The sequence below is a fragment of the Rhodamnia argentea genome, chromosome 7 (genome assembly GCF_020921035.1).
Source record: "Rhodamnia argentea isolate NSW1041297 chromosome 7, ASM2092103v1, whole genome shotgun sequence".
Taxonomy (NCBI): Eukaryota; Viridiplantae; Streptophyta; class Magnoliopsida; order Myrtales; family Myrtaceae; genus Rhodamnia; species Rhodamnia argentea.
This window is the reverse complement of record NC_063156.1, coordinates 25,468,275-25,481,510: the sequence shown is the minus strand read 5'-3', so window position 1 is coordinate 25,481,510 and position 13,236 is coordinate 25,468,275. Positions and strand designations below refer to the sequence as shown.

The window sequence follows — 13,236 nt, the reverse complement described above, 5'->3', positions numbered from 1 at the left end:
GCACTTTCATGAAAAGTTTTAAGACTTTTAGTGAACATATCCCTCGTTAGAACTTACCAAATTCGCAAAATAAAATCCAAAACCTTCTCATACGTAAATAAACTCAAAAGTACCCCAGACATTATGGCAAAAGGCAATCACCAACCGAGCATTCGTGAACTTCTTGTTGGGTTCTTACTTCTTAGGAAGCAGGAGATGTAACAGGAGCATTATGTAATCCGTTGAGCTTCTCTTTTTTTTTTTTTTTTCTTTTTGCTTTTATTTTCCTAAGCATTTTCTTCCCTTTTTTAATTATGAGAAAAGCGAACAATCAACATGGTTTTTTACGCATCAAGCATAAAATTACAGAGCCAGAAAAACGCACTTCAAATGAAAGACATATATTCGTTAAGGAACTGTATTAATTAAGCTGGGGCCCTTTGTTGAAGCGTTCAGCAACCCACGAAGAGCTTGTAATTATCGACGCCTACCTACAAATCCAAAGCAAAGCCAACCACAAAGACCGCGCGCACATTGCAATCGGAGAGCCATGCAAAAGATTTGGTTTCTTATATTACTCGTACTTCTATTTTTAAAGAAGGTGAAGAAGGCTATATAGATTAGATTCTAACCAAGGAGAGGATAGAGGTTATATGGTACCACATTGCATCCGAGGCACGGAGAAGAACGTGGATTTTGATTTCGCATTAGGATCATTCCTCGTGGCCCGTGACGTATTTATGTCTTAAGTCCATGAGAAGACCTTTCCTTAAATCTCTCTCTCTCTCTCTCAGTTGCTAAAGGATGATCTCAGCCATTGGAATGTGTTACATCTTTAGTGTTGGTCCGACACACATTTTCCCTTATGATTAAACGAAGAGGGTTGAGAAGGGGCGGCCAGCGGTGGCGACCTTCGGAACGTTATGAAAAGGATCGGCGCACCACCCTCCACGAAATGTACGGATCGAGTCATGATTACTTTGCACCTCCCGCGAGCCGCGTTTAGAAGATCCGAGATAGAATAGGATGGTGGGAAAATACGTGAAAAGAACGAAAGGAATAGGCATGCAAAAAGAGGCGCGATAAGATGCGTGTAAAATAAAGAGAAGATTAAAAAAAAAAACCATAAAGCGAAAAGAGGGTTCCATTTCTTTTCGTTTTTTTTTTTGTTTTTGGCTAGATGATAAGCAATCTCTTCGTCTTTGGACAATCGAAATATTTACAAGGCAGTGGAAAAAAGAGTGATGCGAATCGATACGCGAAAAAGGGTTGATAAGATGCTTGTAAAATAAAGAGGGAAGAACAAAAGACTAAAACGAAAAGGGGGTTCCTTTTATTTTCCTTCTTTCCATTTTTGGCTAGGCGATAAGCGATCTTTTCGTCTTTGGGAAACCAGAATATTTACGGGATAGTGAAAAATGAAAAAGACACGATAAGATTCGTGCAAAATAAAGACAGGAGAAAAACAAAGCGAAAAGAGAATTCCCTTTTTTCGCTCTCTTTTTTTTGGGTTAGGTTATAGCGATCTTTTCGTCTTTGGACAATCAAAATATTTACAAGTTGATGGGGTTGTATTACTAATTAACCATAGCTAAATTGCATTGGCATGTACAAAAATATGCTTCTGGAAAGCTTATAATTTGTCATCTTCGGCTGATTATTTTTCTTTTATCAAAAAATGATGTCGCCCATATTTTCAAATGGAGACCGTAATATTCATTTAGCATATGCCATATTCAAGAGAATATGAATAAATGAGAAATATATTTTGTCCCATTAACTTTTTGCCTTAGCAGATCCCACAGAATCCTCCTTTTCAAGGTTTTGAGCTGTAGGGGCAAGACAGAGTTGGAGAAAGTTAGGGCTTGGAAACGGTGCGTTTCACCGGCAAGCGACCATGATTCTCGTCCTTACCATAATCATAGTTTGATATATTACTACGTACATATAGCTTATGTACAAGTTCATAATTTGTAGAACCATTTAACCAAAGTTGAACAAAGCACCATTTAATTTGATTGTGATATGAGAGTGTCTAAATTACCGGTAACGACGTATGGAGCGTTTAGTCACCACGTCGGGTATTTTTTATTGAAGAGTACGGCATAAGTAGATCGAATCGAGCCATTATACTGCATGTTGGCCTCTCATATCGCAGAGGACTGACAAGTTTGCAAGTTTGCTTAGAAAAAAAGATTGATGAAAATGGGGAAATAAATGTACTTTAATGGAGAAGAATAAGATGAGTAGAACTTTGAACTGAAGATTGTCGATGCATATGGATCACAAAGGAGGACGAGGGAAAAGTCAAGTTGATGAAAGTTGGGGAGCTGGCTCCAAAGTCAGTCGTAGGTTGAAACGTAACGACTGGGCCTTAGGTTGAGACCTAAAAAGGCTTGTCTCGGGCTTTTTCGGCCCGTGGGCAAAGTTAGCTATCGCTATCTCGATTAGCTCGTTACGACACGACGAGTCACTATTGAGAGAACCGGAGGATGGAAAGAGACCTCCCGTGCTTCGGGATGGATGGGGTCTCAAATTAATCGATCGGATTAACAATAACAAATTGAATATGCGCAATCCACATAGCTGGTAGACCATTTTGGTCTTGTTACATTGGAACTAGTGGGGACATGGAGTGTATACCCACTAGACAAAGGGTTTTCTTAGCAAGTGTCCGAGATTCGCTAGTTCGAAAATAGCTGAAAATGACAATAAATGCTATCAATTGTTAGGATTAAATGTGCAAACACAACGAAATAGAAAGTAATAGTGGGAAAGAGAAATCAAGATGCGAGATTTATCGTACTTCGCTCTTAAACTAAGGCTACATTATGCAAATAATTCCATTGTAATTAGCACCCTCATCCTCTCTATTTACAATTCCCAATTACAAAAGAAAGATATTACACATAACAGTAGCTATTCGTGATCCCAAACTCAAACTACCAATAAAATAAGGGTTCAAATTATAAAAATCCTTTTACGTTCATAGGGCGTTGCCCCCGTGCCTTTTTATCTATAGAGAAAATGAACCACGCCCTAATATAATAGTAGCTATTGGTGGGCTCAAACTCAAATTACCAATAAAATACGGGTTCAAATTATAAAAACCCTTATGACGTTTAGAGGGCGCTGCTCCCGTGCCTTTTTATTTATGAAGAATATGAATCACGCCCTAACATCGATGATCCTTGAATATCTTATACGAGTTATATTTTCCAATGATAACATTAGCAATCGACTAGGCATGGTCCCCGACCATCATTCTCGAGAAAACCACACCTAATTAAAGAAAACATCGCAATCCTAGAGTTACTCAACAACATCACATCCTCCTAATCTCTAGGAAAACGTCTCGAAACTCGAGAGACATTTTCTATTTAGTCGAACTCCGACGATCGGGCCTTCGTTGGTTTCCATGTTTATTGTAGGAAGAGCACGAGGCAACTTGCATTAGGGTTTTCCCATCATGCGTGCATGGGTCGATAATACTTTACCCTTGTCGAGATGATCTAAAGAGAATCCCATTTCATGAGTTTAGCGAGTGTTTGAATTTAATTTACTTCCAAGATGAATAATTAGTTACACATTTTTTATGATCTCAATGTGCCTTTCGAATAAGATTATTTACACATTTTTTTATAATATATTTTGTTTTTCATTTAAGGGAAAAGGGTGGGGACGGATGCTGTTAATAATAATTATATTTCATTTAGACTGTACCAGAGTCCTTGTAGTAAAGAAATGGGCAAAAAGTATTGACAAAACTGTAGATGGATTGGCATGCAATTTAATTTTTTTGAAATAATTGGGAAAATTATCAAAAAAATCCATAAATGTATTATAATTATGCCATTTTAATTTTAAATTTTTCTTTTGCCAATTCAATCCTAAATTTTTGATAAAAAAAAAAATCCAAACCTTTTGCATTTGTGCTAATTCAATCAATCTAGTCAATTTTAGTTGGAAATTGCTAACATGATGCGATCGGTGCTGACTTGATCAATTTTTAATGATGTCTTAGTATTTTTAAATTTTTATTTTCTATTTATTTTTATTTTTGTCTTTTGTTTGTATTGCTTTCTTTTTTTTTTTTTCTTCTTCTTCCTTCAGGTTGGTCACCGAGCTAGACGAATGGTCGAAGGCGAGGGCGAGTCACCGGACCTCTCCGTCGCTAGGCAAGGCTCGTCCTCGTCGATGGCCAGCTAGCGGAAGAAAAAAAGAGGAAGAGAAAGAAAATAACAAATTGAAAAAACATTATTAACAATTGACCACGACAACGTTGGTCGTGCCACGTTAGCGATTTCCGATCAAACTTGATCAGAATGACCGAATTGGCACAAATTTAGAAGGCTAAGAACTGAATTGGTACGAATGCCAAATTTTTATGATCGAATCGACAAAAAAAAAAAAGGTTTAGGATTGCAATGATACAAATACAATAAGTTTACGACTTTTTTGATAATTTTCCCATTGCACTTGTGTCATGTTTCTAATTCAAAACTCCAAAGTATCAAAAATTATGATACCGATCCGGAGAATGATGATGTTTAATTATTGTACGTGTCTTTTTTTTATTATTATTATTACAAAAGAGGCCCATTAAACTTGTTGAAAAATGAGAGGAGAGGAATATTCCTATAGCCAAGCCGGAATTGATAGTAGTTGAAGTCATCATTATCATACATTGCACGAGAACCCATCACACCTAAAACCGCAATTATGACAAGATTAAGAAGATAATCTTTAAGCCTAATTTAAGTTGCCCCTTCTGCCCGGGGGGCGGGGGCGACCCCTCAACTAGTGAGGGGCTCAACACAATAATGCAATCAACTACGTACACTAAATTATAACAATCTCAGAGCTCCTCATGATCATGGTTATTTCAGGTAATTTAAAAAAAATAACTACACTTTGATTATTTAAGAAAAATGAAAATTCCAACTTTGATTATTAAAAAAAATAATAATAATAAACAACTGCTCTCAAAGTTCAAGAAATTCTCCTAGTAATCTAGGGGTTTATATACATATAAAATTTAGGATAAGGTGGCGATGAATGATAGATGATTTGTGAATTGCAATGATGAACCCGTTGAGTGGGAACCAAGAAAGATCAGCTCCTGGTACATTTGATTTGATATCAAAATTTTCTAGTCCGCTGTTGTTCTACCTAGCTATAGAGTAAAATATCTAAGTTGGAATTGTATTATTTTATATTTCTCGCCTAATCTAAATTCAACCGATATTGATGCTTGAGCACATTGTTAGCTTGGTCTATTGCGATTAGTCTATCCAGATATAAAAATGATCGGAAGTACAAATTTAGTTTGGTAAACTATGTTCACTTTGTCTAAGTCACTAATCCCATTGGCTTAATCGATCATCATATCGTGATAGAGTAAATATTTTGTTATTCTTCGGGCAAATAATCTGATTTTTTTGCCACGAGCTAATATTATTGGGGTGTAGTTCATACTTCCCATCGACAAGAAAGCATGGGATCCCAATCTCGGGTGAGTAGGTTGGGGTCCGGGGAGAGGCCTCGGCGGGGGGCATGAAGGGGGCAACGCCCCACGAGCACTAGAGGGTTTTTATAGTTTGAGCATATATATTTTTTGGCCACTACTATATATTATCTCTTTTTCTTTTCTTTATCTTGTCATTAAGTGATGTAATAAGGGGTTGTGAGGTGCTAATTATCGTGAAACTCTGCTAAACGTCATAATAAAACTTTGTGTCTCGATTTTTCTTTTTCGCTTTTATGCTTTATTTCATTACAATTGCCCGCCGAATCCTACCAAATATTACGATTCATTTTTATGGGGAGAAGATCATCACGCCTTCATATTTGTAACCCACGAATCAAAAGGCGGGGTCGAGACGGAGATGGAGGAAAAACACGAGCCTATTTGGCCGGCCAATAAACACCGTGCACGCCAAAGTTCTAATGGTGAGAAATTTTTTTTTTTTTGTTTGGGCTACTATTTGAGGCAGGTGGGGACACTCCCATGATGGCCACAGGGTTGAACCCATAAATTTTCCTTCCGAAATGTCAAAGGGTTATCTAAACCATCATTACAAGGAAGTGAAGAGCGCGAACAACCATCGCAGCAGCATCGCTAGATTGTCCCCCGCTCTTAAAGTTTCGAGCTTTCAAATTTTTTGAAGTGGAATTTTCTTGACCCATTTCTGAATTTGATTACATGGAGCCAAAGTCGAACGATCCTATGCTTGGTATGGTTATGTTGGGATTTTTTTTTTCTTCTGTAAATGGGCGCTCTTACTTTGCTTTTCCGCCGACTGTACTGATCTTTTGAGGCCGATGTAAAGCTTTGGAATCTCTCGTGAAAGTTCTTGAATATTTTATTCCAGGTCTGGCGAGTCCGAGCTGCTTCACGTTCATATAGTCTCAACTTGGACACAGGTTCTCAGTCCGACCCACTGGGCGCTGAATGAAGGAAAGTGGTTCTGCTTCTCTGACGCCAGTGAGCTTGCAAGGTTGGGGGTGAAATCGAAGGGGAACTTCAGCGAACGTTCAAGAGAAAAGGCTCCTGGTTAGTTATCCAGATGAAGTGTTTGAAGAAAAGCCTGAACAGTCAAACGGGTCTCATGTGACTCCCTTTTCTCGTGCATGGTGAAGCTTCAGGTATTGGTTTTGATATCAGGGTCTTCTCGGGTGCAGAGAAGGGGCAGGACGAGGAGCTGATATAATGACCTTGGCTGTTCTCCTGTCACTGTTGCTCCGCTTCTGCTTGAGCTTGGTGTTTTGGAAGGAAAGTGCCATGTGTTGAGCTCAGATGTGAGCACATGGCTCCTCCTATTTCCGAGCTCTAATCACTGTAAACTAATGCAAGGGAAGGCAGGGTTTTGGGTTTTCCCAGAGAATCAGTTGCTGGAGAGAGCCGTCTGATTGGTGTAGGGAAACATAAAACCGAGTTCCTTTTATTTTCTTTCCGTTCTTTATAAAAAAAACTTGGGAAGTGTGACTTATGATACTGTGATAAAAGAAACAATCCAGAAAAAATAATTAGTTTCTTCCTTTTAACAATCTCAACTTGTTTCTTGTTCTGCAAAACCCAATTCAGGCATGTACTTGTTCCCAAAATTTCAATGCTGATTGCTAGGTTATGTTCATATGGGTCACTTTGGTGGTGATGTTTTTCCACATACTTGTTGAAGCGGTGTCTTAGCAGCAGCACTAGCCCCTCTATAGTTTTCTTGGTTACCACAAACCTTTCAGCAACATCTTGAGCTCAAAGAGGCGAAGTGTCGCTCTTCCTCTGACTGCGGATAAGTTGCTGCTAGCCAAGTTGCTGTGTTTGTTTCCCATTCTATTGCACTTCATCTAGCAATCTCCTGCCTTTTTTTATGTCTCCTTGGTTGGCTTGATTGTTGATTTTCAGCAGAAGGTGCCTTCTGTTTCTTTCCTGTTCCTCAACTTTCCCACAGAAAGCACTGTTTGAGCTGCATCCTTATCTCGTCATATCTGGTGCTTTTTCTATCCATACAAAGTGGAAGACGATCTTTTCACTTTGTCCATCATTCAGAGAACAGCATCAATATTTTCCTCCTTTCTTTCCCCAAAAGTCAAAGATCCTGGAAACTGAAACTGGAAATCAAATGTCTTCCCTTATATGCGATCTACTAACGTGGATTTCAGTTCTGATTACATGGCTGATTTTGGGTTATCTACTGGAGTTTGGTTTAGCATCAATCTTCTTCACATCTATAGCTTTACTCTCGTCAATTGTTCTCTTCGCACTATCAAGGCGAAAGCCAGTCTTCATGGCAGAACCTCTCGAGGAGGAGGTTTTCAGATCTGATCAACAAACTCTGCCTAATAAAGAGGATGGAGCAGTGCTTACCCAGCCACGAGTTGAGTCAATGCCCCAGATGAGAGAAGCCCAAGCACAATCAAATATGTTTCAGCCTGAAGGGTGCACAGTTAGATCATCACTGAATTCAAGTTCAGAGAGTGAATGCATCAACAACTTCTCCACAAGTGAAGATTCCGAAGTGGAGTGGCCTTTCAAGGAAGACATGGATCCCAGCCCGGATTGCTCAGACGGCTCGATCACCGATGAGGAGAGCTTAATTGAGATTTCCATCCCAAGTGGGCATTATGTTGGTCAAAAAGAGGAAGAGCCAAAGTTCTGTTTGAAGCCAAAATTCACAGATTTCACACCAGACTCCCTTTTCCAACAGAGCTGTCTAGCTGATCTCTTAGCTGAGATCAATGAGATGAATGAGGAAGATGATAATTTGATCGAGATCGACATATCCATGGGATCCATCAAGTGCTCAGGGTTTGAAATTGAAGCTTGAGTTAGTCCCTTTAAAGCTGGCTCTGTTTTCCATATACCCTTACCACTTGTGGGTCTGATGTGAAGAACTAGGGTTTTAGGACATGTTATGCTCTGCTCTGTTCTGAATTTTGCCCTGGTGGAGACTTTGGATTCCCTCTAAAGCATTTAGTGCTGTTGGCCCTTTGTTTTCTCTTGATGCACATTCATGTATTAAAATTTGAAAGGGCCATCTGATGGAACCCCACTTGCTGTTCTTTTATAAGACCTCCTTTTGCTATGCATTCAATGTTAATCAATCGACCTGATTTTTTTTTTTTTTATCTAAAGAAAACTCCTCTCCCAGAGAAGATGATCGCTATGATTATACTAGTCATACAGTCACGGTGCACCGTGCCTTCTTCTGAGTTAGGGATGGCCAAGACTTTCTAATTTTACTGTTACTGTTTGATGCTTTAAAGCACCACTCGTTACGCCGAAGACTCTCTAACTTATACGAATTTTACGGGGCCTACTGTGCCAGAATCTTCTCAAGGCGTCGTCTAGAGGCGATCGGTGTGCTGTGTAACATGATAATTAATGTAAGATTTCTTCATTTTGCCCTCCCGTTCCCCAAGCTACGCAGTCGCAGAATTTGTAATCTTACCCACTATCTCTAACATTTATCTGTCATTGAGACTTCCTTTACAGATATCAGAGTAATGCATGCATTGTCTCTGAGAACTCGCACGCTCTTCTACAGATGTGCAGGATATCCTGTTTCTAAAAAGAACATTTGGGCACATTCTCTGTTTTTGGTTGATTAATAGGCTCAAAAGGCAACCATAACTCCAGGAATCAACTCCATTATCAACCTTAGCAGAGCCGGAGGAGAGATCGAGTGAGGTTTTGCACTTGCATTTCTCATAAAGCACGCCAAATATATTAGTCTTATTTACATGTAGGAGATGCGCTTCTGTTTCAATCCAAATCTAGACAGAATTACTTCAACTGAAACGATGTTCTTATTCATTTACCACACTCAGACACTAAAGTCACCCACCAGACAGTACAAAACACAAAACCTTCATTGAGTCTTCAGGCAAGACAGGGAGTGAAGAAGTAAATGTCATCTAGCCGGTCATTGCTGGGTGAATTGCCACCATAAACCAAAAGTCCCTTTTCCCCATTCAGCTCTCCACTTGCAAATGAACACCATCCACGAGGCCCGGGATGATGGCCTGAATCGGGGCCGTCCTCCAGCTTCTTCCAAGCCAGCGTCTCCATGTCCAAGCAGTAGCTCTCAGCCGAGAATTTCCCTGCGCCGAGGTGGCCCAAGTCACTCGGGTCCACTTCACCGCCACATATTATTATGTACTTTCCGATGCCGACCGTAGAAAACACGCTCCTTGCGGTGGGCTTCTGTCCGCCAGTTTCCACTTGGGTCCACTCGTTTTCCGCCGGGTCAAAACAATGCACATCATCCACTTCCTTCCCCGCAAAACCGTACACGACCCATATTTTCCCTTGGGCTACCGCCAGCCCAGGCCCGCCTCTCCCCTTGCACTTTTCTCCGGCGGTCGGGTATTGCGTCCACTTCTGATCGACCACGTCGAAAGCCCACAGATCATTGAGCCGCCCGTCCACACCGCACCCGCCGAAGACGTACACCCGGCGGTCATCGGCAGCCGTCGAGTGGTAGCTCCGGTGCGGTGGACCCACGTCTCCGCTCGAGAGTAGGGCCCACTTGTTCGTGCACGTATCGAAAGAATAGAACTCGTTGAGTTCCTTGTGGGTGCTGTCCCTACCCCCGAAAACGTAAATGGTGTCACCAACCGCCGCCATGGAGACACCGACGCGCGGAGGTGGGATGTGTCCAGAGGCTTCAGCCACGGACCAAGCCTGCTCCTTGAGGTCAAACAAGTAGACCTTGTTGTCGACGGGGACACGCGGCGCAAATTCGCCCCCGAACGCGTAGACTGTGTGACCCACAATTGCTACGGCGTGTGAGCTTCTGGCCCCTGGTGCAGTTCCTTTCTGGTTGATCTGATAAACAGAGAAGGGCAAAAACATAGAATTCACTAATGAAAGATGTGGGCAACATCCAATATGAAACCTAGATAGCGTGCCTTCTCGTTCTGGAATCTGGATGACGAGTACACGAATGGAAGAGTGAGCTTGAATTGAATATCACTCCAAAGTGAAAACAGATCAAAGTCAATGGAGTCTAATTTACCAGAGAGGTCAAACTAGCTTGACAAATTGAAGAACTAGGAGGGGGGAAAACGACGAAAGCACTCACTTCGCTTCGAGCATGATAAGAAAGAAACATCTTCTTCCCCTTTTATGGGTCAGGGAAGAAAGGGCAAACCAGCTCGACGATTTCGTCTAATGTTTCTGGCAATAATTCTAACGCCATCATGTTCTTCAACCAAGGAATTGTTGGCGTGTGACAACAAAATCAGTAATTAGTCGAGCCGAAGGTATATGTACTGATATCCAGAGTCAACAGGGCTTTTCTTTCTCCTTCGTATCAAACTAACAGAGGCATCCTCTGCAACTCCAACTACTAAGAGGTCCACCTAAACATGTAATCCTGTCGCTAAATCGCAAGAACCGACCCATCTCTCTTCCCATTTCAGGGTTGTCACGAAAACTGGGTAAAAAAATTAGGAAACAACACAAAGTTGGATCATCTCAGCAGGAGGGCAAATAGAGAAAGACAGTGCAGATCAGAGAGTGGCCACGACACAAGCCAGCCACCTACAAGCAAGAAATCATCATATACAGAGAGAGGGAGGGGAAAAGAACCGACCTTGACCCATTTCCCTTGAACCAGAGACATCGCCGCTTAGCCAGTAGATTCTGCTGCCGGCTTCAGTAGATTCTGCTGCCGGCTTGAGGGATTCAGCGAAGAAATTTGACTCCTGGGTTTCTCCGAACTGTGGTCTGATCTTCTCCATTTATACCAGGAAAAACAAAAGAAAATCGAAAACATGGGGGTAACGGACACCCATTTTACATTAAACAAGTGTCAGCTCTTCCGTGACAAAATTTGTATTTGTAGCCCTTGATGAAGCAGGAAATTGCAGTGAAGCCCCTGAGATGAATTTATTTATTTAGGTAATAATAGTGGGGATTTTTCAAAGATCGAGATTCTCCCGAAAGGCATGAGTCCTGCCAGAGCTAGATTTGTACTCTAGTTGGGTGGTGACCTAAGCTTTATAGAATGGCCCTTATTTCTCTTCCAATCAAAGCTAATTAAACGTAATTAAGATAATGACAATTAAGCATAGGAGATAGTTGGCACCGCAGAGTCAGATTTCACCGACCCCAGTCGCAGGTAGCCCTATTGAAGACCTTATTTTAAGTGTGGTAATGCTTTAATTTAGGGATCAACATGGAACCGATCAGAACCGGAAATTGTTATTTTTATGATCAGCCCACCGCGATGTGCAAAGTGGTTACGACATCCGGCTAGACAGCGACTAGATGAAAAAACTAAAAAAATTTTTACGGGGCATCTTGTGACGTTAATATAAAACCTCAAAAAGATTGCAAATGAAAGCAAGATAAGAGTGGGACATTCCCACTGTTTAGATGAAGATATTAAGGATGGCCTTTTGCTCTCTCTCTCTCTCTCTTATGTCATCGTACTTAAACATCATTTTGGAAGAAGAAAATTTGAAATAACAAAGTTGTTTTGGTAATGACCGCCCACTGTTTAGAATATTGGGCTTGTGCTACCAATTGGGCCCGCTCTAGCCCGCTAAGCTATTTTCTTTTCGGGCCCAATTAGCCCAGCCCTGTCATTCTAACTGAAAAGAAAATTTAATATTTTCTATGGATGTTGGAACTGGGTCGAGCCCAGCTTACAACAAAAGCCTTTTGAACTCGTACTGAGTGAAAGTTTTTATACAAAGACGTGCCAGATTTCTGTTGATTTTGTCTGAAAACATTCGAATTCTCGATACATCGTTTTAGTAAATAATCTCGTTGCAACTAGCGCTGTCCATTTCAATGTCGTCATAAGATCGAATTCTCCTGACTTCTTCAAATCTTCTACGTAATCGAATTAATTACACTATAAGAATCTTATCAATAACACAATCCTCTCATTGAAAGTGCCGAATCTCGTAATATTATTCGAAGCATTGATGCTGTGTACATCCAAACACTACCCATCGGAGGTTTGCATGATTGGGAGTTGACTCTATACCTCTTTCGCATCGAGGTGATCGACGCTAAAGGCAAAGTTGCGCACGCATGAATATTTCAAGGGCTTCTAGGGCGTTTTCGTAGGCGTTTGGGTAGTTGGAATCCCCACGTTCATGTGTCACGGGCCAACACTTACGATTGCGACGATGCGGCTGTTAAACTTCCTTTCCTTCCTCATTGGAGCCGCCAAAATCCAGCCTTCCCCTCAAACTTTGTCGCTCATTTGCTCACTTGGCCCATTCCAAATCGTTGAAAAGGGACTTTAGAAAGAGCAGCGTTGTGAGAGAGGAACACCTCCATCACTCTCATTGTGTCGGATTTACGGGTTGATACAAATAAGGAGACATGGCTAATTGTATGTAGTTGAGCCTCCTTAATTTCACTTTCTGTCTCTCGTGGATCTAACGATGGAGATTCAATATCTCGGCTCATTCTCGGTCATCGTTATAAACCTTTGGTCCAGGACACGTGTCCCCCGAAGTACAAAGAGAAAATTTCTAGAAGCCGGACAAATAAATCCGGCGGCTTTCGGACAAATTTGACACGAATTTTCAGCACGTGTGCCAAGCCCGAACTGATCCAAAAAAATTCCATAAGATGTCTTTTCTATGTCGGCATCTTGATTTTAAGAAGATTATTGGGTCAAACTCTGATGTCCCAATGTCCCCATGAGGGGGGGATATTACGGTCAACCTTTGACCGGGGGAACCATATTCTTCCATCGAATCCGATCTCCGATTAGGCTATTCCCTCTT

General features: G+C 41.2%; 2 protein-coding genes across 3 annotated transcripts; one reads left to right on the top strand and one right to left on the bottom strand.

Annotated features, from left to right (window-relative positions):
* Nucleotides 1–5,964: 5,964 nt before the first annotated feature.
* Nucleotides 5,965–8,577, top strand: LOC115742419. Its single transcript, XM_030676696.2, has 2 exons — nt 5,965–6,215; nt 6,354–8,577. Exon 2 carries the CDS (start codon nt 7,602–7,604, stop codon nt 8,304–8,306), a length of 705 nt encoding a protein of 234 aa, XP_030532556.1. The 5' UTR covers nt 5,965–6,215; nt 6,354–7,601; the 3' UTR covers nt 8,307–8,577.
* A 610-nt stretch (nt 8,578–9,187) lies between these two features.
* Nucleotides 9,188–11,364, bottom strand: LOC115742541 (nitrile-specifier protein 5). 2 transcript variants are annotated; one of them, XM_030676920.2, is made up of 2 exons: nt 11,079–11,364; nt 9,188–10,309 (listed from the first exon to the last, which is right to left on the bottom strand). In XM_030676920.2, the coding sequence occupies exons 1-2, from the start codon at nt 11,106–11,108 to the stop codon at nt 9,362–9,364; spliced, it is 978 nt and encodes a 325-aa protein (XP_030532780.2). In that variant the 5' UTR covers nt 11,109–11,364; the 3' UTR covers nt 9,188–9,361. The 2 variants fall into 2 exon arrangements, with proteins under 2 accessions (XP_030532780.2, XP_030532782.2); XM_030676922.2 differs by lacking the exon at nt 11,079–11,364 and adding an exon at nt 10,442–11,045 and having other exon boundaries at nt 9,188–10,408.
* Nucleotides 11,365–13,236: the final 1,872 nt, after the last annotated feature.

Excerpts from the sequence above, each read along its gene's own strand:
- LOC115742541 (XM_030676920.2), bottom strand. The coding sequence starts at position 11,108 with ATGTCTCTGGTTCAAGGGAAATGGGTCAAG. Across the intron at positions 10,310-11,078 it reads TTCAAGGGAAATGGGTCAAG|ATCAACCAGAAAGGAACTGC; the intron begins GTCGGTTCTTTT and ends TCTGTTTATCAG.
- LOC115742419 (XM_030676696.2), top strand. The coding sequence starts at position 7,602 with ATGTCTTCCCTTATATGCGATCTACTAACGTGGATTTCAGTTCTGATT.